The 22,129-nt window shown below is 45.7% G+C and overlaps 1 protein-coding gene across 2 annotated transcripts in view; it reads left to right on the top strand.

The window, feature by feature from the left end:
• Window positions 1-22,129, top strand: part of LOC109898105 (zinc finger CCCH domain-containing protein 3) — an 85,101-nt gene that overhangs the window by 36,361 nt on the left and 26,611 nt on the right. For both annotated transcript variants that reach the window (XM_020492906.2, XM_020492905.2), the window contains exons 4-5: window positions 10,197-10,347; window positions 17,322-17,491. In XM_020492906.2, coding sequence (XP_020348495.1) covers window positions 10,197-10,347; window positions 17,322-17,491 — 321 coding nt within the window. The remainder of the gene's footprint in view (window positions 1-10,196; window positions 10,348-17,321; window positions 17,492-22,129) is intronic.

Below are 22,129 nucleotides of genomic sequence, written 5' to 3'. Positions count from 1 at the left end.
ACGCACATGGGCTGTGTTGTTGTGTCTCGACCTTGCCAGTGTGTTACTGTGTAATGGAGACCCCATGAAAGGTGGATCCCTTTTTATAAAGAGGGTGTAAAGAAGGACTAAATACACCCTAAGAACAGCCTCCAGTCCTCTGACTCTTTTCTGTTCCCTGTTCTCCCTCTCTCTCTTTTACACACGAGCTGTCTTTCTAACCCCCCCCCCTCTAGCTACTGTAACCCCTTCTCTCTCTAACCCCCATCCTTCTCTCTCTGTCCCCTCTGCCCCCTCTTTCGCTTTACTTATCCCTTGACCCCCTCTCTAACCTCCCTCTGCCCTCTCAAACCTCTTCGTCCCTGGCCCTCTCTCTCTCCCCTCTGCCCTCGCCTCCCTCTTTCACCCCTCCCTCCCCCTTAACCCCCTTTCTGTTATCACTTTGACACTGAATGGCGGTTGAAAGTCTCTGCGTGTCTCTCTTCGGGGGTGTCTGAAAGGAAGAGGAGCTAACACCAGGGTTAGTGTCTGACCAGCCAGCCCCCATCACTCACTCACCGTCCCCGCGGCATTGCCCAAATGATGGATGTTGGCCAGACAGGCATGTGGTGCAACCAGAACCTTACCCTGGGTTTAGATACTCATACCAGAGAGCCCCAGATTAGTGTGTGTGGGGGTGAGCTAGGGGTGGTTGTGTAGGTTTGTGCATACGAGTGTACTATCTCATATTCTTCTCTGGTCTGTTACGCACCACAAAAACATATGTACACCTGCTCCTCCCTTCTCTCACACACACACAGACATGCTTTCCTTTGCCATGTCCCCATGGGACTGCTTAGTAAGTAGTTCAGAGCTCTTGACATGTATCAGGAGAGTCAGGCAGGGGTTCATATCCCATGTGGACTCTGTTGTTGTCCTCTGGAGAGAGAGAGAGATACCTAACCTTGGTGTGCCCTCTTACTTAGGGGAGGGTCACACACACACATCCCATCAACTACTACAACTGACGTGTGTGACTGACGCAAGCAAACACTAGGGCTGACCCCGTTTAGTCGACTGGTTGATTGTTTGGTCGATAAGCTGTGGTCAACCGAGATTTCTTTTCGAGCAGTATCAGTAAAAAAAAAAAAATCATGGTACACAAGACACGTATTTAATGTAAAAAATAATGGTGCAACACTAATAAATTGAATATTATTTTAGAACAAATGTGCTTTCTCCCACTTTGGATACGGTCGCTATCCGCGGTTCTGAAACAATCTTCAGTGCGGCGTAGAATTGCCGCCTTTCACTATGTTGCTATGTGCATAATAGCAAAGTTAACCAGCATATTGGGATTGGGAACAATGTGGCGCAGGCAGCAGCAGCGATGAGGAAACAGCCTTTGCTTTAGCCTAATTGTCTAAGAAAATTACGGAGAGGAAACCCCAACTTAATTAGGTCGATAATCAATAGCCTAACTTTTCAATGTGCCTGGCTTTATAAATTATCCGTATATATCTACAGAAATAAGATAGAGCTTGCTTCAGTTGCCTGTTTGAGTGTTTGTTTAATAGCCTGAGCACCAAGTCTCATGCAACGGCAAAATGTCGGATAAAGCAATTTTACACATTCGGCTATTTTTCTATGCTGTAATAAAGGCTTTACAATTTTCTCTGTTTTATATATTTAGTGTTTACACTGTTCCAAACAGGTAGAAAAATATTGTAGTTTAACAGCACCTGTTTGTCACACATAATATGCAAGTACCTCTCGCTCCTATACCGTACTTTTTCTTGATCTTATTGTTATTTTTGCAATTTTTATTATCATCATTACAATAATAAGTAACGTCGTTATCATTAGTAGCTTTGTATATAAGCCTTGTATAACCACAATTGAGCTCTAGGCCTAACAGCGCGTCTTAATATCGTCACTTACTTAGGCCTTACATAGGCCTATATTTCTCTAACCACTACTCTACCTGGGTCGGCAGGTAGCCTAGTGGTTCGAGCGTTGGGCCAGTAACCAAAGGTTTGCTAGATCGAATCCCCGAGCTGACAAGGTAAAAATCTGTCGTTCTGCCCCTGAACAAGGCAGTTAACCCACTGTTCCTAGGCCCTCATTGTAAAAAATAATTTGTTCTTAACTGACTTGCCTGGTTAAATAAAGATAAAAAAAATATATATAATAATATATATGCCACTGTATCAATCAATCATTAATTAGTTCATGCCATCACACAACATACGAGAGACATTCATGCTTTGAAATGCAATCAAGCCTTTTAGTTTTCAAATTAAATAATAAAAGGGAACTTTGAATAATTCGCCTAAACAATAAATACACTTAAATTCAAGAATGCATGCAACTGTTTTTGGTCTGCTGTAATAAAGGCTGTATATATTTTTGTTGTTGTTAGAACAGACTCTCTGGTATACTTATTTATTTAGTGTTTACACTGTTCCCAAAATATTTTTTAGGAAACGTGAGAAACTACTGAACAAAATTCTAAATGCAACATTGAACAATTTCAACGATTTTACTGAGTTACAGATCATATAAGGAAATCAATCAATTTAAATAAATTCATTAGGCCCTAATCTATGGATTTCACATGACTGGACAGGTGTACAGTCATGGGTGGGCCTGGGAGGGCACAGGTCCACTCACTTGGGAGCCAGGCCCGGCCAATCAGAATTCATTTTCCCCACAAGAGGGCTTTATTACAGACAGAAATACTTGTCAGTTTCATCAGCTGTCCGGGTGGCTGGTCTCAGATGATCCCACAGGTGAAGAAGCCGGATGTGGAAGTCCTGCGCTGGTGTGGTTATCCATGGTCTGTGGTTGTGAGGCCGGTTGGACGTACTGCCAAATTCTCTAAAACGACCTTGGAGTTGGCTTATGGTAGAGAAAATCCCATTAAATTCTCTGGCAACAGCTCTGGTGGACATTCCTGCAGTCAACATGCCAATTGCACACTCCCTCAAAACTTGAGACATCTGTGGCATTGTGTTGTGTGACAAAACTGCACATTTTAGAGTGTCCTTTTATTTTCCCCAGCACAAGGTGCACCTGTTTCATGATCATGCTGTTTAATCAGCTTCTTGATATGACACACCTGTCAGGTGGATGGATTATGCTCACTAACAGGAATATAAACACATTTGTGCATAACATTTGAGAGAAATAAGCATTTTGTGCATATGAAACATTATTGGGATCTTTTATTTCAGCTCATGAAACATGGGACTAACACTTTACATGTTGCATTTATATTTTTGGTCAGTATAAATGGATGAAATGATGTTACAGTTTCAGCACGGACAGCACAACAAACACTTGCTGTGGTGTGGTGCCTTTTCACTGCAGTAGGGAAGAGAGCGAGACAACGTGCGCAAGTCACACAGGCACTCGCTGTCATTCTTTAACACCGCGTGACCATCGGGCTCTTGAGTCATTTGTGTCTTAATTATTTGACTGAACACTGTGCTTAAAGCATTAGACAAGCTCAGTGCATATGTTGTTATTGACACACATGGTGTCTGTCTATATATGGAAAAATAAGGTTAAGCATTTCGACCAATCGATTGGTTGAAAGAACAGGGCGACTCTCGGTTGACCCAAGATTTGTTTTAGTCGGGGACAGCCCTAAAACACACAGACCCACTCACTCTAATGGCTGATCCTTAAATGGACAATGCCTGAGGCGCTTCCTTTTCGGGCCCCTCTTAAACCCCCCTGACGGGGTCTATTTGATTGACAGCCAGTCACTCCCCTTCGACTCCACAACACGTTAACATGTCACATGGGTGACACATGAGTGAACCGAGCTTGTCGGACGATTCGGTCCTTGGAACCAAAAAAAAAAGAAGCACTCGAGCGTCACTAGTGGTTCGTCACAAAGCGAGCCCCTGTCTTCTCCAATCATCTGACTGGGGTCAGGGTCGAGTCTGACTGGGGTCAGGGTCGAGTCTACGGTCTCCGGAGGTGTGTTTCTCATCTGTATGATGTTTTTTTAACGTATAGAAGTCTAGAAGGTGTTTGCGTTCGCGTACGGTATGTGTGCGCGCATGTGTGTCTGTGCGTGCCCGTGTGTCGGTCCCTTTAAGTGAATTGAAGTGATGGAAGCGTGTGTGTGTCTGTCCCTTTAAGTGAATTGAAGTGATGGAAGCGTGTGTGTGTGAAGGACTGGATATTTATTGAAAGCATGGTAAACATCCATCCCTGTCCCCGTGGATGGGCCGAGAGGTGCATGTCTGTCTCGCTCTCGTCCCGCCCAACACATATCCTTCCTCTGATCTGTCCCACGGATATACACTCCCCTTCATATGTATTTGCACAGTGAAACTAACATTTTGGCGCTATACTCCAGCATTTAATATTTGAGAGGTAATGTTTCATATGAGGCGACAGAATGTCAGCTTTTATTGAACGTTTTTTTCATACATATCTTGAGAGTGACTCTTTTGGTTGTTTTGGATTATGTTTTGCCCAATAGGAACTGAATGTGCTTTAATGTCTTAACTGTAAAGAAAATACCCTCAAATAAACGCCGACACTCTATTCTGTCGCCTCATAAGACATTTGATCTCAAATCCAAAATGCTGGAGTTTAGAGCCAAATTTAAAAGGTTAGCTTCACTGTCCAAATATGGAGGGGAGTGTATTTACTTTGTCATAAATAGTACTGTGACTTAACTTTTCCTGGTATGTCAGATAGCGTGAGTGGTGGTGGAATATAGGAGACTTCAGAGGGGGAAAATGTGTTACACTAACTAACTTGAAGGGGATTGGGTGTTACACTACCCATCTTGGAGGGCAGTGGAAGAATCAGCGAGTGTTGGGGGGTGGTGGGGACAGGGGGTGTGGTTTACAGACGATTGCTCCACACACAAGCGCACAGATGATGGCTTCACCGCGATGACAGACAAGGTGTAGCCCCTCGGGCGACACCCGAATCCCCCCCAAACCCCCTACTCCAACCCAACAACCACAATGACCCCTCCGCCCTAGTGACATCATCACTTATCGGGCCCTAGGGTGTGCATGGCACCGTCTCTCCTTCAATCTGTCAGTACACCTCTCTCATCCCGCCATCTCATATACCCTCTTATGCCGCTTATTCTAACCCCCCACCCCAACTCAACAACAGAGAAAAACACTTTCTTTCCCTCTAAACGTATGTGAATATCTTTAAAGCCCATTATTGTGATCCACACCAATACTTTCCATGTAGGAAACATGAGAAAACATGGCACAGCTGGCTTAACAGAACAGCACAAATTCAGATCATAAGATTCCTGGCATTTTACATGACTTTTATTGTGTGCTTGTTCATGAACTGAAGGCAAACACATGTAATAGCATGCCCAGACAGGAGGCCTTTAGTAGGAAACACTCTGGCCATCATCACTTCTGAATCCCACAGGCTCTCAAGGCAGCTCTGTTTTTATCCTAAGGAACGCTTCAAGGTCACACACACACCATCTAACCCCTGACAGCAGGTCTGGGACCAGAGGCTGGGTCTCCTTCCTGTAGCATTTGTCCGCTGGACCTGTCAGTCAACACAGAGGGCAGAGCTCATTTCTCTCCCCTCTTTTCTTTCTTTCTTTCTGTCCTTTCTTTCTTTCTCGCCTCTCTCTCTCTCTCTCTCTCTCTCTCTCTCTCTCCGTCTGTCTCCCCCCCTCTCTCTCTCTCTCTCTCGCTATCTCTCTCTCTCTCTCACACACCACCCTTCTCTCTTTCTCTTCCCCCCCTTAATCTGAGAAACTAGTATGTACTCACACTTCCCCGAAACATACGCACACGTTAGAGTATTTGTGATCATACGACACCAACACTATCTCACACGCAGACACACACGACACCACTAAGCTCTCTCTCATACACACACGTGCACACACCCATGAGCACACAGACATGCCAGTCAGTGTGAGATATTGCACAGAACAGGCCATATTTTTGCTGGGTGGGGCAGTGGAGTGGTACTAATATTGCTAACTGATAGTACGTGCCAGAATCTGATCTCACTCTAACTTACTATACATGTGTATCTATAAGTGAAACTGCCTGCCTGAGCTTAGTGTTGGGTGTTAAACTATATGCTGGTAACTTGAGCACCAAGTTGGTGGATACCCGCATGACATTTGGAATGCATTTCAATCTGATATCTGATATATAAGTCAATTAAAGTGCAGCATTAGCTTAGCATTGGCCATGTTAAGTTAGCCTATCATTGGGCATGTCTATCAGATTCCCACTGGGATGCAGAGGATGATCCCCGGGGGATTTGAAGGGGGGGTGTTGTACAGCAGAAGGGGGGTATAGAAGCCCCAGTATCAGACTGACTGTCAATAACAAGATTAATGGTCTACCGAGTCTCCGGAGGCGGTGGAGGTGGGGGGGGGGGGGGGTTAGCTGGAATTAGCCGTCAGGTAAGGAGAAGTGCCGCTTGCCAGAGTCACAGTGGCTGTAGGAAGGGACTAGATGGGGAGAGGCAGGGGATCACAGAGCAGGTAGGGGGAGGAGAGGGATAGATAGCAGCCTGTCTCTAGAGACGCCACGGTGCGGTGTTATGATGGCATTATTTGATCACCCCTAAGAGGATGGGGTGGTGTGGTGTTGTGGTGAGCGTCATGCCGCTCTGTCACTCTGCAGACTAGAGCGTGAGACTGGGTGAAGAGAGCAGGAGGTGGAGGTCCGGAGTGGCAAGCACACTAAGATCTACTCTACACGTCCGTCTCATAGAAGACTTAACAGTCTTCACATCCCAGTTCCGGTCGATCAGATGTAGCAGCTACGTTATAGAAGAAACAGCAGTTGATCTGTTTCGGGGGGGGGCTGTTGCTACATAATAGGAGAGCATGGAAATTGTCTATCCGTGGCTGCTGCTGGATCGCAGCCAAAGGGATCAAGATCCAATCCAAGTAGAACTCTGTAGTTATTCGGTGTTTAGAAAGTTTGTGGAGGGTTCAGTAGCAGTAGCCCAGAGCAGAAGGTGCGAGGTGGGCTTGCTGGGAAAGGTGCAGTGCAGAGTGTATAGACTAGATCATCTGTGGTTTCACAGCATGGAGTTGTGTGTCATCTTGGGATGGATGGGTTTGATCTGTGTGTGTGCGTGTGTGTGTCAGCGTGGGATGAATGGAGGGTGTGCTCTGATTGTAAACCCCAGCAGGTTGTGTTGGTTGAGTGGGTCTGGAAGCAATAGGGACTCAATCTTCTTCTACTAGACCACCACCAACACACACACACACACACACACACACACCCAAACGGGGGTCTTAATCTTCCTCTAATAGGCCTTTGACAGCAAGATGGGGGAGCGAGAGAGAGTACTACCCTTCTGCCATACACGCACACAGACTCTCAAGCGTGTAGCTACACTACAAACTGGGGCTGTCATTAAACAACAGCTAAAGCGGAACATCATTGTGAGTCGTTGTTGGGACTAGGTGGACTGTGTGAGGGGTGTTTGGAATAGGACTGAGGGAGGGGTAGATGTGGGGGGTGGGGTGTTGACGGGGGGGTGGTAAGAGGTGCGGGGTGCGGGGCACGGCAGCGGTCTTTGACAAGCCCTATTTGTCATCTGCCAGGAGGCCCGAATAGCTCTGAATGCAATACAGATGACTGCTGGGAAGAGAAGGGACTACAGTCCAGGCAACTAATCCTGCACAACCATTCCCCCCCCACCCCCCCACCTCACACCATGGTTATTATAGTAAATGAAAACTGAAACAAAAACAAAAATTGGAAAAACAATTTAGTAAACTGAAATAAAACAATTAAGAAAAACATTTGAAAAAATATACTGAAACCGTCTTTGGCTGCAAAATGAAATAAAATAAAAACTATCATAAGTGTTCGTTTTTTAACAATAGCGGCAACAAAAGGTCAAGCTGAAACTTAAAGAAGATATAAACGAAATAAAAATGGTTTTATAAAACTCAAACTAAATAATTATCGAAAGACTAATAGAAATGAAAAATAATAGGAAATCACAAAAATACCATAACCTTGCCTCACACATACACACTCGCATATGCACACACACACACCTATACATATGCAGCCTTACCTCATTCATACAGAGGGGCGTGTGCGTGGGCAGGTCCCGTGCGAGCGTGCGTGTGTGTGTGTGTTTGGGGTAGGTTCCAGCATGATGTGTGGTGATTCATGGGTAAATGTTTGTCTGAAATGAATGATCCAGCTGATCCAGAGCTGTGTGTGCGCTGCCTGACAAGTGAAACACACTCCCCTTCCCCGGAATGTAAGATAAGAGAGAGAGGGTGGAGGAAGATAAATAATTGTGTTGTGTCATTGCTCCAAGCTGCTATTTGCTTCCTGGTCATGCTTTGATATTAAATGCTTATTAACATGACAGCAAGCACTTAAAGATATCAGATACAAATAATTGAAATGAAGTAGAAAGGGCACATTGTTGGGTCTCTGTCTCTCTCTCTCTCTCTCTCTCGCCTTTGCTCTCTCTCTCTCTCTTGCTCTCAATTTCCTTCCTCACTCATTAAGAAGACAAAGTGTTGTCACCGTGAGAGATGGGTGGTACAGGAGAGAGAGGGGGGGGGGGGGGCAGGGAGTAAGAAAGAGAGAGATTTTCTTTGTCACTGACATCTCTCATTTTCTCCTGCTGGGTCTCAGCGTTTGTCTGAATGAACAGAAGATGATTTATGTGAGATTTGAGCTGGGAGACTTCTGTTTTAGACCTTCCACAACACAGCTCTGGTTCAGTTGGAGATTCACTTGTATATTTCAACTCTAGAATTGACCCCAAATTTTATTTAAATTAGAACCCACTGTATTCATCCCAGTCCTCTCCGATCTTCAGAATCATCAGTCTTATTCATTCTTCCACAGTCATCAGACACAACCTGAACCGTCACAGTACACTGCCTGATCCTGAAAGCTAAATCATAACTCCTGGCTTTGATAAATCCTTGGGTTTGTTAAATTGGTGTAAAGCAGCAGTTTCAGATCCTAGCGGATGCAAATGCCATCCTTTACCCGGCACAGCGTGTATGTCAGCCAATCCCAGCCATCATAAAGCCATATGATGGATACACACCCAAATAAATAAATAACAAAGACTCCTATTATTTTTTTCTCCTCCCCTCTTTTATGGTTCTGCAAAATCATATAACGAATGAGACTTAAAGAGAGAAATTGGGAGGGAGGGAAAGAGACAGAGGACAGGAATTATTAGGCTCATATATATTTATATATATTTCCTTTGTTATTCTCTCATCTTTACATGTGAAGCTTGTTAAGAGAGCACACCCTGCCTGCCACAGAGTTCTAGGTGCGTGTGGGTGCCCTGCGCATGTGTGTGTGTCCTATTTGTGTTGTATCTGCTAATTTGACCCTGAACCCAGGCTTGACCCTAAACCCAGGCTTGTCCCCAGGCTTGACCCTAAACCCAGGCTTGACCCTAAATCCAGGCTTGACCCCAGGCTTGACCCTAAACCCAGGCTTGACCCTAAATCCAGGCTTGACCCCAGGCTTGACCCTAAACCCAGGCTTGACCCTAAACCCAGGCTTGACCCCAGGCTTGACCCTAAACCCAGGCTTGACCCTAAACCCAGGCTTGACCCTAAATCCAGGCTTGACCCCAGGCTTGACCCTAAACCCAGGCTTAACCCTAAATCCAGGTTTGACCCCAGGCTTGACCCTAAACCCAGGCTTGACCCTAAATCCAGGCTTGACCCCAGGCTTGACCCTAAACCCAGGCTTAACCCTAAATCCAGGCTTGACCCCAGGCTTGACCCTAAACCCAGGCTTGACCCTAAATCCAGGCTTGACCCCAGGCTTGACCCTAAACCCAGGCTTGACCCTAAACCCAGGCTTGACCCCAGGCTTGACCCTAAACCCAGGCTTGACCCTAAATCCAGGCTTGACCCCAGGCTTGACCCTAAACCCAGGCTTGACCCTAAATCCAGGCTTGACCCCAGGCTTGACCCTAAACCCAGGCTTAACCCTAAATCCAGGCTTGACCCCAGGCTTGACCCTAAACCCAGGCTTGACCCTAAATCCAGGCTTGACCCCAGGCTTGACCCTGAACCCAGGCTTAACCCTAAACCCAGGCTTGTCAGCCAATCCCCCAGTGGTGCATTGACACGTTGTAGTTTGTACCTATGAGTTAGCATGGGCATATGCACAAATGCCATGCCCTGTGTTGGTTTCTTGACCTGTCAATCTGATTTCAATCACTTCCTCTGTCTTCCCTAGGTCCCGCCTCTCTGTCGATGCATAGCCAATTGTCTCAGCGGGTTTTCAGGACGCGCTATAAGATAGTGACGCACCTGGGCGGAGCCACCTCGCACACACCCCACTATAGCCACGCCCTCTCCTGGAGAGCCAAGAGGATCCATACAGCCAGGTAATGCGTACACACACACACACACACACACACAAATACTGCATACAGTGTTCCACTATTTGAAAGACGCAGTTTATACATAGGCTGCACTCTGTAACACATGGTACGTAACACACACAGGCCCACACACACACTATGGTTCTTATGTTTAGTGTGTCTCCCTTCTTAATATCACTCAGCAGCACCATAAACCAGGAAGGAGGGCCTGTCTTTAAAGTAGCAGACAGGTGTGCCGTTGTGTGCTAACCTGTCCGTGGAGCGGAGAGGGACCCCGAGAATGTATGGAGCTTATTTTTTGCACAGTAGATGACCCAGGGAATGAAACGTTTACACCTCTTACAATGGGATCTCAGAGAACAACCCATCAGAAGGGAGGGGGCTCTTCTCCGAACGTCATTACAACCTCCCGTCTCTCTTTTCCTCTCTGTCTTTATTGCTCTCTTTCTGCCTTTCACCCTTTCATTTTGAGAATGAGGGAATTCACTGAAATGAAGCTAAACGCATTTACTTAATAAGCACTCAATGAACATGTGATTTACAGGGCTCCAACTTAACCCCTCGCTCTTTATCCCTCCTCGTGTCTTTACCGCGCTCATCCTCACATCCATTCTATCCATCCTGTCCTCCTTTCTCCCTGGACGTGAGGAAGATGCTCGGTGCTAAAACAGAGATTCTAGAAAGTAAACCATATAAATGAGATGAGGGGAAGGTACGAAGTGGATGATATGAAGTGGTTATGAGGTCATAACTGGGGGATGGAGGGAGAGGTAATGAATCCCTATGATGATCTCATTATTGGCCCGACGTGCAATAAGTTAATGTGTTATTCATGACCTCATCACCGTGGGACGGACAGTTAGACAGTTAGTTAATGTTTTATTGTGATTGTTATTAACATAGACTTATGGTTTTATTGCGCCGCTAGTTAAAAGGTAATATGTTTATGCAGTTGGTTAATGTATTATTCCACTAATATGATAGGCCTGTGAAATGGCTTAGTGTCTTAATGATACTCTGTTTTCCTAAGCCTCGTAATGGGCTGTGGCGGGAGGAGATCACAAGCTGTTGCATATCGCGCAGGCACGCGCACAGACACACACACACCGTTGTGTTCACAGCGTGAAGGGTTCTGTTGGAGGTGCGGTGTGCTCTGCAGGTGTGCGTTTTGTCTGTGTGGCTGTGGCCGCCTGCTGTGTGCGAGTGTTTGCAAGTGTCTGTAGCCGTGTGAGACGTCCACAGACTCAGAGGAGATGCAGACACACTGGCTCCCATGACAAGGGGACACACATGGTTACAGTTCAGCTTGGGGAGATGCAGTAGTTTCTCTCTCTCCCAGTCAGGAAGATTATGTTACTGTATGCCAGTTTGGATTTGTGTGTTCTTCATGTGTTATACAGTTATCTTAATTGCCTCTATGTGAGTTTTTTGTTGTTGTATGTCTGTGTGTGGTGTCTCATTTTGTGTAGTTCAGGTTGAGCTTGGTGAAACAGTGGGACTGGCTGCATGAGGCTGAGAATGAAGCTCGGGCCTCTGGTGACTTATTACTATTCATTTAGCCGCTGCAGTAAATATTGATTAATCAAGGGATTTTCAATTTGAGCCGTGCGACATCCTGTGAAATATCACCAAGTCTGGAGATTGGGGGGGGGCGGAGGGGGGCTGGACAGGTCCCCTGGGAGAGAGGACGTTCTCCTAAGACCCCCCCCCCACTTACTCCCCTCACTACCTCAATCTGTCTGACTCTCTCTAGCACCCCTGAACCTTTTATTAGTTCTATCCTAAGCCATCTAAGCAGTCCTAGCTCATCTATAGCAGTCTCGTCTCATCTTACCCCCTGCACCGAGTTCTGTCCTACCTCTGCAGCCTTCTCATATCATCCCCACTCGGTGTCCCCAAAGCTTTAGAGAGGCCCAAGATGTTGTCTCACTGTAGCCTCACTGTAAATATGGTTCATTCTGATTTCCATAGTGGGGCTGATGCCCTTGGCAGTGTCTAGCGCCAGCCACACATGATCAGTGGGCACCTCTACCTATCTGAGCACTCCTGTCACCCTTAACTCCCCTCTCTCTACTCTGTTAGTCTCCCACCCAGACCCAAGGGAAGTGAGCTGACCTGTCCCGTACCCAGCATGCCGTGCGGTTCTCAGTGTGGTGTCAGCAGTAATGGGCATTGTGGGTGATTGAGTGCTGGGGGAGGTGGGGTATTCCAGCCCCCGCCACCAGGAAATAGATATAATCTCAACATTAAGTCCATTAATAGTAGCCAGAGTTGAATTAAGAAAGCCGTAAAACATGCAGCGCACCGCAGGATAAATGACTGTCCCCTCCCTCGCTCCAGCCGTCCCTCGCTCCAGCCGTCCCTCGCTCCAGCCGTCCCTCACTCCAGCCCTCCCTCGCTCCAGCCCTCCCTCGCTCCAGCCCTCCCTCGCTCCAGCCCTCCCTCGCTCCGCCCGTCTTCTCCATCCCTTCTTTTCCCACCTACTCTGTTGCTTATTTGCCTCCCTCATGTTCTATGTTTTCCCTCTTTCTCCCTATCCATATCATTGTGTTGCTGCTCGCCTTTTTCTTTTCATTGTCTGTCCATTCACCTCTTATTGTGTCTCTTCTCATCCTCACCTCATTTTCATACCTTTTCAGGATCACCTTATCTCTGCTTCTCAGCTCTTTTCCATCTGCCTCACTCTCTTGCACGCGCTATCATCTTGTCAGTTCTCTTTGGGAGTTCATGGTGCTCGATTGTTTTGTTTTTGAGCTACTGTTGTGACACACACACACACACACACACACACAGTCTCTCATCTCGTCTAGTGCTCCTCGATTGATCAGGATGTGGGAGGCGGCAATAAAGGCTGCTCCGCTCTCCTTTCCTTTCTCCCATCACTTACACACTCATTCACTCCTCCACTCAGCCCTCCTTCACGCCAGTTCATATGGCAGTTTTACTCCTCTACTCATCTCATCATATCTATCCCCCTATCGCTTTCTCACGTATCCCTTCTTACTCGCGGTCCATTCTAACGGTCATGTTTTTACTTCTCTTTTGCTCTTTTCAAGTCCCCCCTCTTTCTCACACCCGTACACTCTCATCTACAGATTCCTGATTGCCTTGTCTTAATTTGATGTCGTCTTGCCCCAGAGGTGTCCCTTATTCTCATACGATTAGTGTCGATTGAATTGTCTTAATGCGTAACGAGTGTGTTTAGGACCACTGTTACTGCATTGCTGTAAGCAGAGTGCAGTCCTCCTCTCCTCTCTCTAGGAAGGAGCTAGACTGTTTGCGCTGCTCAGTCTGTTCCAAGGGTAACTGTTTCCCCAGTATGAGCTTACTAATGCTTTCGCTGCAAGCAAACAGGCTAGAGCAGCATTATTCAGAGCACTCGCGCGACCCCCAAATTCTTCCCTGTCACCAAAACAAAAGTCTGATCGTTCATCAACGGCAGTAGTAGTGCTGAATCGCTCTCTCCTTCATCTGTGTGTCGCGCATGGTGAGAGCTGTACACACAAACACGCACACGCACAATTTCACAGGCATGCAAACACTCAGAATATACTCACAAGAGAGTTCCTCTCTGCTATTTTCTCCACCTCTTCCACCTCCTCTCCTCTCCTCCTCTACACTCACCACCTACAGCTCTGTGGGATCATGGTCCATGGGGTCAACTTACCCCTGCTGTAAATTTACAGTGCATTCGGACCCCTTGACTTTTTCCACATTTTGTTACTAAAATGGATTCAATAAAAGATTTTCCTCATCAATTTGCACACAATACCCCATAATGAAAAAGCGAGGGTTTTAGACATTTTTGCAAATGTATTAAAAATAAACACAGAAATAAATTATTTACATAAGTATTCAGACCCTTTGCTATGAGACTCTAAATGTATATCAGGTGCATCCTGTTTCCATTGATCATCCTTTAAATGTTTCTACAACTTTATTGGAGTCCACCTGTGGTAAATTCTATTGATTGGACATGATTTGGAAAGGCACAGAGGCACCTGTTTATTTAAGGTCCCACTGTTGACAGTGCATGTCAGAGCAAAAAGCAAGCCATGAGGTCGAAGGAATTGTCCGTAGAGCTCCGAGACAGGATTGTGTCGAGGCACAGATCTGGGGAAGGGTACCAAAACATTTCTGCAGCATTGAAGGTCCCCAAGAATGCAGTGGCCTCATCATTCTTAAATGGAAGAGGTTTGAACCACCAAGACTATTCCGAAGAAGGGCCTTTGTCGGGGTGGTGACCAAGAACCCGATGGTCACTCTGACAGAGCTCCAGAGTTCCTCTGTGTAGATGGGATAACCTTCCAGAAGGACCTAAAGGACTCTCAGACCATGAGAAACAAGATTCTCTGGTCTGATGAAACCAAGATTGAACTCTTTGGCCTGAATGCCAAGTGTCACGGCTGGAGGAAATCTGGCACCATCCCTATGTTAAAGCGTGGTGGTGACAGCATCATGCTGTGGGTTTGTTTTTCAGCGGCAGGGACTGGGAGACTAGTCAGGATAGAGGGAAAGATGATCTGAGGTCCTTGATGAAAACCTGCTCCAGAATGCTCAGAATTTCAGACTGGGGCGAATGTTCACCTTCACAACTACACACCTACACACACACACACCTACACCCACACCTACGCGGACGCACACATACACACACACAGCTCAAAATCTCTCTTCTCCCCCATAGTTTGTCCCATTAATGAATCACCATGGTGATTGGGATGATGTGTGTGCAGCCAGGATGTGTCCCCCAGGGCTGCTGGGGAGCAGAGTGGTATATTGGCGTGTTGGTGAAAAGGCTCCCCCTGAAACGAACGTGCTGTCTGGCAGGGGAGGATTTGTGTGGCGGACAGGCCTGGAGTACCTTTGATAACAGATCTCTTGCTTTGGGGTCAAGGGCGGCACAGGAATAGGTCAAGGAGAGAGAAGAGGGGATAAGGAAAGAGAAGAGAGATGGCTCTCTCTTCTCCTCCGGTTGTGTCACTTGGGGCTTTTTAAAATTCTCTCTATCTCTCCCTCCCTCCCTTTCCCCTCTTTCCATCCTCCCTCCTCCTCTCTCTCTCCCCCTCTCTCTCATTAATAGGGAGATTACATAGCTATAGTAGTGGAAATAGTGGTGGTGTACAGGAAGTAATATGTATAATGTTCAGTAATGATGTTGTGCTGGAGGGGGAAACTCATTCAGACAGCTGCCTACCTCACATTACTACCCTCATTCACACTCACACACACACACACACACACACACACACACACACACACACACACACACACACACACACACACACACACACACACACACACACACACACACACACACACACGATGCACTCTTATATAGGAACACACTTTCTTTCATACTGTATGTATGCTCACACACACTCAACCACACACATTGCCATTTTTCCCCAATACTCCCTCACCAGTCCCCAATAGTCCCCCCCCCCTCCTTCTCCCCTCCCAAGTCCTGCACCATGTGTCAGGGTTAACTGCTGTCTATGTTAAGTGTTCATGTCATATCCACATTAACCTCCATGATGGCTCCTCTGGCTGTTGGGCCCTGCTAAAGCCTCCCTGGGAGACAGTCACTGCTCCTACATTAGCCTCCATTATGGCTCCCTGGGCTCCAGTTGCCCTGTGTAGGGCACACACTGATCTTATATTTGTGAAACTGAGTGTCTCTGCTGGTGAGTTATGGCCTGGTGCAGGAGAGGGCGAGAGGTAGCTAACTAGCGATCTCGCTGGCTGTTTGTCCTTTTGTGTGATTCTCTGTGTGTGGTTCTCTGTGTCTGTTTCTGTGTTGTTTATGTGTGTGTTTGGGGTCCCCGCTCTGTTCTCTGTAATGGGAGGCATGAACTCTGACTCCAAACACATTGCCAGCCCATCTGAACTACAGCAGCATATTACCTACAGCGCACTGCACACCAGTCCCAATCCCACCCAAATAAAAGTGACAGGCCAGTGAAATTTATTGCCATAACCCCCCCCCCCCCCCCCCCCCCCCACACACACACACACACAAACAGTTACACACACACAGTTACACACATAGCACAGAGGGTGACTTCCTTCGCTTCTGCATGTCATTTTGTGAATATTTATTTGTGTGTATTCTGTAGGCTTGTGGTTGTGGTTATCCTGTGTGTGTGTGTGCGACTGCGACTGCGTGTGTGTTGTGTGTCTGTTCGGCACCACGCGTTGCTTCAGGACCCGAGGGCAGCCCTCCCTGCTCTGGCCTCCTGCCCTGTCTATTATCTCATTGATTTCCTCCTCTTTTCAATTCTCTCCATTTCCACACTGCCGCCCTTTCCATTAGGGCGGCAATTTAACAGAGTGCTGTGACACGGGAGAGAAAGAGGGAGGTGAGGAGGGAGGGTAGGACTGGGAAGCGTAAAGAGGGAGATGAGAACGGGAGATAAAGTGGAAGAGGAGTGCAAAAGACAGGCAGAAAGAGAAGGGGTGGGGAAGTGAGCAAATTACAAAAGCAGTGTCATTCAGCTCATTACTACTTTGTGGTTATACCGAATTGATATTTTTGCCCAAGTACTGCGTTCTCCAGGAGTTATCATACCATGATGTTTCCTCCCATAGAAAATACCATCCCAAAACCTGGACTTGTCAAACTGTTCAAGCAAGATGTTCTGTGTATCCATGTATGCTTTTCCTAATGCTTTGCCAATTTCTCCCTCCTCACTCTATTCTGCTTTTTCTCTCCTCTCTCTCTCTGTCTCTGTCTCTCTGTCTCTCTCTCTGTCTCTCTGTCTCTGTCTCTCTCTCTCTCTCTCTCTCTCTCTCTCTCTCTCTCTCTCTCTGTCTCTCTGTCTCTCTGTCTCTGTCTCTCTCTCTGTCTCTCTGTCTCTGTCTCTGTCTCTCTCTCTCTCTGTCTCTCTCTCTGTCTCTCTGTCTCTGTCTCTGTCTCTCTCTCTCTCTCTCTCTGTCTCTCTCTCTGTCTCTGTCTCTCTGTGTGTGTCCTCCAGGAGTGTGCTCCAGAGTCGTCTGCGCCCCCCCGGACAGGACAGGCACCCCCCGGCCCAACACTGGAGAGGCAGAGGGCTGGGCATGCGCTGGATTGGTGGAAACCTTTACAGCGTCTCAGCCAATAAGCTGTCCCGCACTGTGACAACCAGTGCGCCAATCAACAGGACAGGTACCACACACACACACACCTTACAAATACAGTTTGAAGTCAGAAGTTTACATACACTTAGGTTGGAGTCATTAAAACTCATTTTTCAACCACCACAAATTTCTTGTTAAAAAACTATAGTTTTGATAAGTTGGTTAGGAAATCTACTTTGTTCATGACACAAGTAATTTTTCCAACAATTGTTTACAGACATATTATTTCACTTATAATTCACTGTATCACAATTCCAGTGGGTCAGAAGTTTACATACACTAATTTAACTGTGTCTTTAAACCCCTTGGAAAATTCCAGAAAATGATGTCATGGCTTTAGAAGCTTCTGATAGGCGAATTGACATAATTTGAGTAAATTGAAGGTGTACCTGTGGATGTATTTCAAGGACTACCTTCAATCTCAATGCCTCTTTGCTTGACATCATGGGAAAATGAAAAGAAATCTGCCAAGTTTCATCCCTGGGAGCAATTTCCAAATGCCTGAAGGTACCACATTCACCTGTACAAACAATAGTACGCAAGTTTAAACACCATGGGACCATGCAGCCGTCATACCGCTCAGGAAGGAGACGCATTCTGTCTCCTAGAGATGAATGTACTTTGTTACAAAAAGTGCAAATCAATCCCAGAACAACAGCAATGGACCTTGTGAAGATGCTGGCGGAAACAGGTACAAAATTATCTGTATCCACAGTAAAACGAGTCCTATATCGACATAACCTGAAAGGCACCTCGGTAAGGAAGAAGCCAATACTCCAAAACCACCATAAAAAAGCCTGTCTACGGTTTGCAACTGCACATGGGGACAAAGATTGTCCTCTGGTGTCCTCTGGTCTGATGAAACAAAAATAGAACTGCAAGGCCATAATGACCATCGTTATGTTTGTAGAAAAAAGAGGGAGGCTTGCAAGCCAAAGGACACCATCCCAACCGTGAAGCATGGGGGTGGCAGCATCATGTGGGGGTGCTTTTCTGCAGGAGGGTCTGGTGTACTTCACAAAATAGATGGCATCATGACGCAATAAAATAATTTGGATACATTTAAGTAACATGTCATGACATCAGTCAGGAAGTCAATGCTTGGTCGCAAATGGGTCTTTCAAATGGACAATTACCTCAAGCATACTTCCAAAGTTGTGGCAAAATGGCTTAAGGACAACAAAGTCAAGGTATTGGAGTGGCCATCACAAAGCCCTGACCTCAATAGCTTACAAAATTTGTGGGCAGAACTGAAAAAGCATGTGCGAGCAAGGAGGCCTACAAACTTGACTCAGTTACGCCAGCTCTGTCAGGAGGAATGGGCCAAAATTCACCCAACTTATTGTGGGAAGCTTGTGGAAGGCTACCCAAAACGTTTGACCCAAGTTAAACAATTTAATGGCAATGCTAACAAATACTAATTGAGTGTATGTAAACTTCTGACCCACTGGGAATGTGATGAAAGAAATAAAAGTTGAAATAAATCATTCTCTCAACTATTATTCTGAAATGTCACATTCTTAAAATAAAGTGGTGATCCTAACTGACCTAAGCCAGGGACTTTTTACTATGATTAAATGTCAGGAATTGTGAAAAACTGAGTTTAAATGTATTTGGCTAAGGTGAATGTAAATTTCTGACTTAAACTGTACACTGTGCCAGTAATTGTAGGCAAAGGTTATTCACTTGTTATAGACCACAGAGTGAGTGTGTATCTTGCGGTGTGATAGTGTGCAGTCACAGAAGTAGCACTATGGTAGAGGAGGAGGAAATAGGAGGTATGAGGTGTGTTAGACATCTTAAATAATCAAGTTGTCATCAGTCAGTGGGACAGGAGGAGGGGCTGCTGCGGGGAGAACTGGACGACGCAGATTAAACCCAGCCCTGAGCTGCTCTCTCAATCTCTCGCTAGCTCAATCGCTTTCTCGCTCTCGTGCTCTCTGGCTCTCTCTCTCTCCCCTTACAGAAAAACCACATGATATCACACGTTGAAAATCCTGTGAAAGCGTGTTTTTTGGAACACTTTCCATGTGACATTTCACATGTGAAAACATGTTTTTTGGAACACTTTCCATGTGACATTTCACATGTGAAAACATGGTTTTGGGACACAACACGTGAAAACGTTGTGCTTTTAACATAGTGTTTTCAACGTACATTTTTTTTTTACACTCTTTGACATACAGTGGGGCAAAGAAGTATTTAGTCAGCCACCAATTGTGCAAGTTCTCCCACTTAAAAAGATGAGAGAGGCCTGTAATGTTCATCATAGGTACACTTCAACTATGACAGACAAAATGAGAAAAAAAATCCAGAAAATCATATTGTAGGATTTTTTATGAATTTATTTGCAAATTATGGTGGAAAATAAGTATTTGGTCACCTACAAACAAGCAAGTGAATGACCTGCAGAGAGCTGGGACCAAAGTAACAAAGCCTACCATCAGTAACACACTACGCCGCCAGGGACTCATCCTGCAGTGCCAGACGTGTCCCCCTGCTTAAGCCAGTACATGTCCAGGCCCATCTGAAGTTTGCTAGAGAGCATTTGGATGATCCAGAAGAAGATTGGGAGAATGTCATATGGTCAGATGAAACCAAAATATAACTTTTTGGTAAAAACTCAACTCGTCGTGTTTAGAGGACAACGAATGCTGAGTTGCATCCAAAGAACACCATACCTACTGTGAAGCATGGGGGTGGAAACATCATGCTTTGGGGCTGTTTTTGAATGGGGCCATGTATCGTGAGATTTTGAGTGAAAACCTTCCATCAGCAAGGGCATTGAAGATGAAACGTGGCTGGGTCTTTCAGCATGACAATGATCCCAAACACACCGCCCGGCCAACGAAGGAGTGGCTTCGTAAGAAGCATTTCAAGGTCCTGGAGTGGCCTAGCCAGTCTCCAGATCTCAACCCCATAGAAAATCTTTGGAGGGAGTTGAAAGACCTTGTTGCCCATCAACAGCTCCAAAACATCACTGCTCTAGAGGAGATCTGCATGGAGGAATGGGCCAAAATACCAGCGACAGTGTGTGGAAACCTTGTGAAGACTTACAGAAAACGTTTGACCTCTGTCATTGCCAAAAAAGGGTATATAACAAAATAATGAGCTAAACTTTTGTTATTGACCAAATACTTATTTTCCACCATAATTTGCAAATAAATTCATTTAAAAATCCTACAATGTGATTTTCTGGATTTTTTTCTCTCATTTTGCCTTTCATAGTTGAAGTGTACCTATGATGAAAATTACAGGCCTCTCTCATCTTTTTAAGTGGGAGAACTTGCACAATTGGTGGCTGACTAAATACTTTCTTGCCCCACTGTATAGGCCTCAGAGCCAGAACAACCTTGTCAACTGCTGTTGAATAATTAATGAATGGTCAGACACATCCAACCTTTTTTTTTAAAGAAGATGGATGTAATTATTTACTAGCAAGCAATTAAAACGTGCTCTACATCCCAGCCCATTTTGCAGATTAGCTGCTTGCGCATCAAAGGTCAATTGGAAAGAAGAGGAGATATAGAACGTTTAATTGACAGACTAAGTTAGCAAAACAATCAAATCAAATCAAATCAAATGTATTTATATAGCCCTTCGTACATCAGCTGATATCTCAAAGTGCTGTACAGAAACCCAGCCTAAAACCCCAAACAGCAAGCAATGCAGGTGTAGAAGCACCTTATAATCATTAGTAAACACTTACATTATTAGGTATGGATGATCTACGTGAAAATAAAGTTAATAAAAAATTATCCTAAAATGGATATAGGCCTATTTCATAACTGTCAATTACACGGTTATTCATTCAATTACTGTCACAGCCCTAGGGTTTTCCCTTGTGCTCAAATGTTGTCACGCGTTGTTTCATGTCATCACATGTTGTAATGTTTCATCCCCGTGTTACATTTATTTCAGACGTGCTCACCATGTTGTCACACGTTATCGCATTAACGTCACGTAAAATCACACGCGATCACGTGAAAATCATGTGGGTTTTCGTAAGGGGTCTCTCTCCTCCCTCTGTCACAATACAGACTTGGTCTTTCTTTCTCTCCCCCTCTCTTTCTTTGATTTACAGTCTCTCTCTCTCTTACTCTCTCTGCCAAAATATGTGGCTGGATTTGAAGAGTTCCCTTCTGTTCCTGCAGCTTGTGACTCGCCTCCTGATACACAAACACACACACACACACACACACACACACACACACACACACACACACACACACACACACACACACACACACACACACACACACAGAGAAGTGCCATTTTCACACACCCACTCTCCACAACACCACATTCCAGCATGCTCTGAAAATGCCTTCAGTGTCCACCACAACAGCGGTTATAATTTCAGATCTCACCAGTCCAGTTAGCTGAGATTACACGTCTTATTTTCCTGGTCATCTGCCAGTGGCCTCCCATCATAGTGCCAAGATCACAGGAACACACACTGATGAAGAGGATATATTTTACATCTGCAATATTCTGAAATTAGAGACTTGGCTAGGTATCAAGCCTCCTTACCTTACCTCCCCCCTCTTTTCCACCATACCCATATCTCGTTCTGCTTCCTTCCCTCCCTCCCTCCAAAAACTATAGGCTTGGAGAGCTATCAGGTCTCCGGTACACTCTTAGAAAAAAAAAAGGTGCTATGTGG

This window comes from Oncorhynchus kisutch, linkage group LG10 (assembly GCF_002021735.2).
Source record: "Oncorhynchus kisutch isolate 150728-3 linkage group LG10, Okis_V2, whole genome shotgun sequence".
NCBI classification, from domain to species: Eukaryota; Metazoa; Chordata; class Actinopteri; order Salmoniformes; family Salmonidae; genus Oncorhynchus; species Oncorhynchus kisutch.
This window is presented reverse-complemented; position numbering and strand designations above follow the sequence as displayed.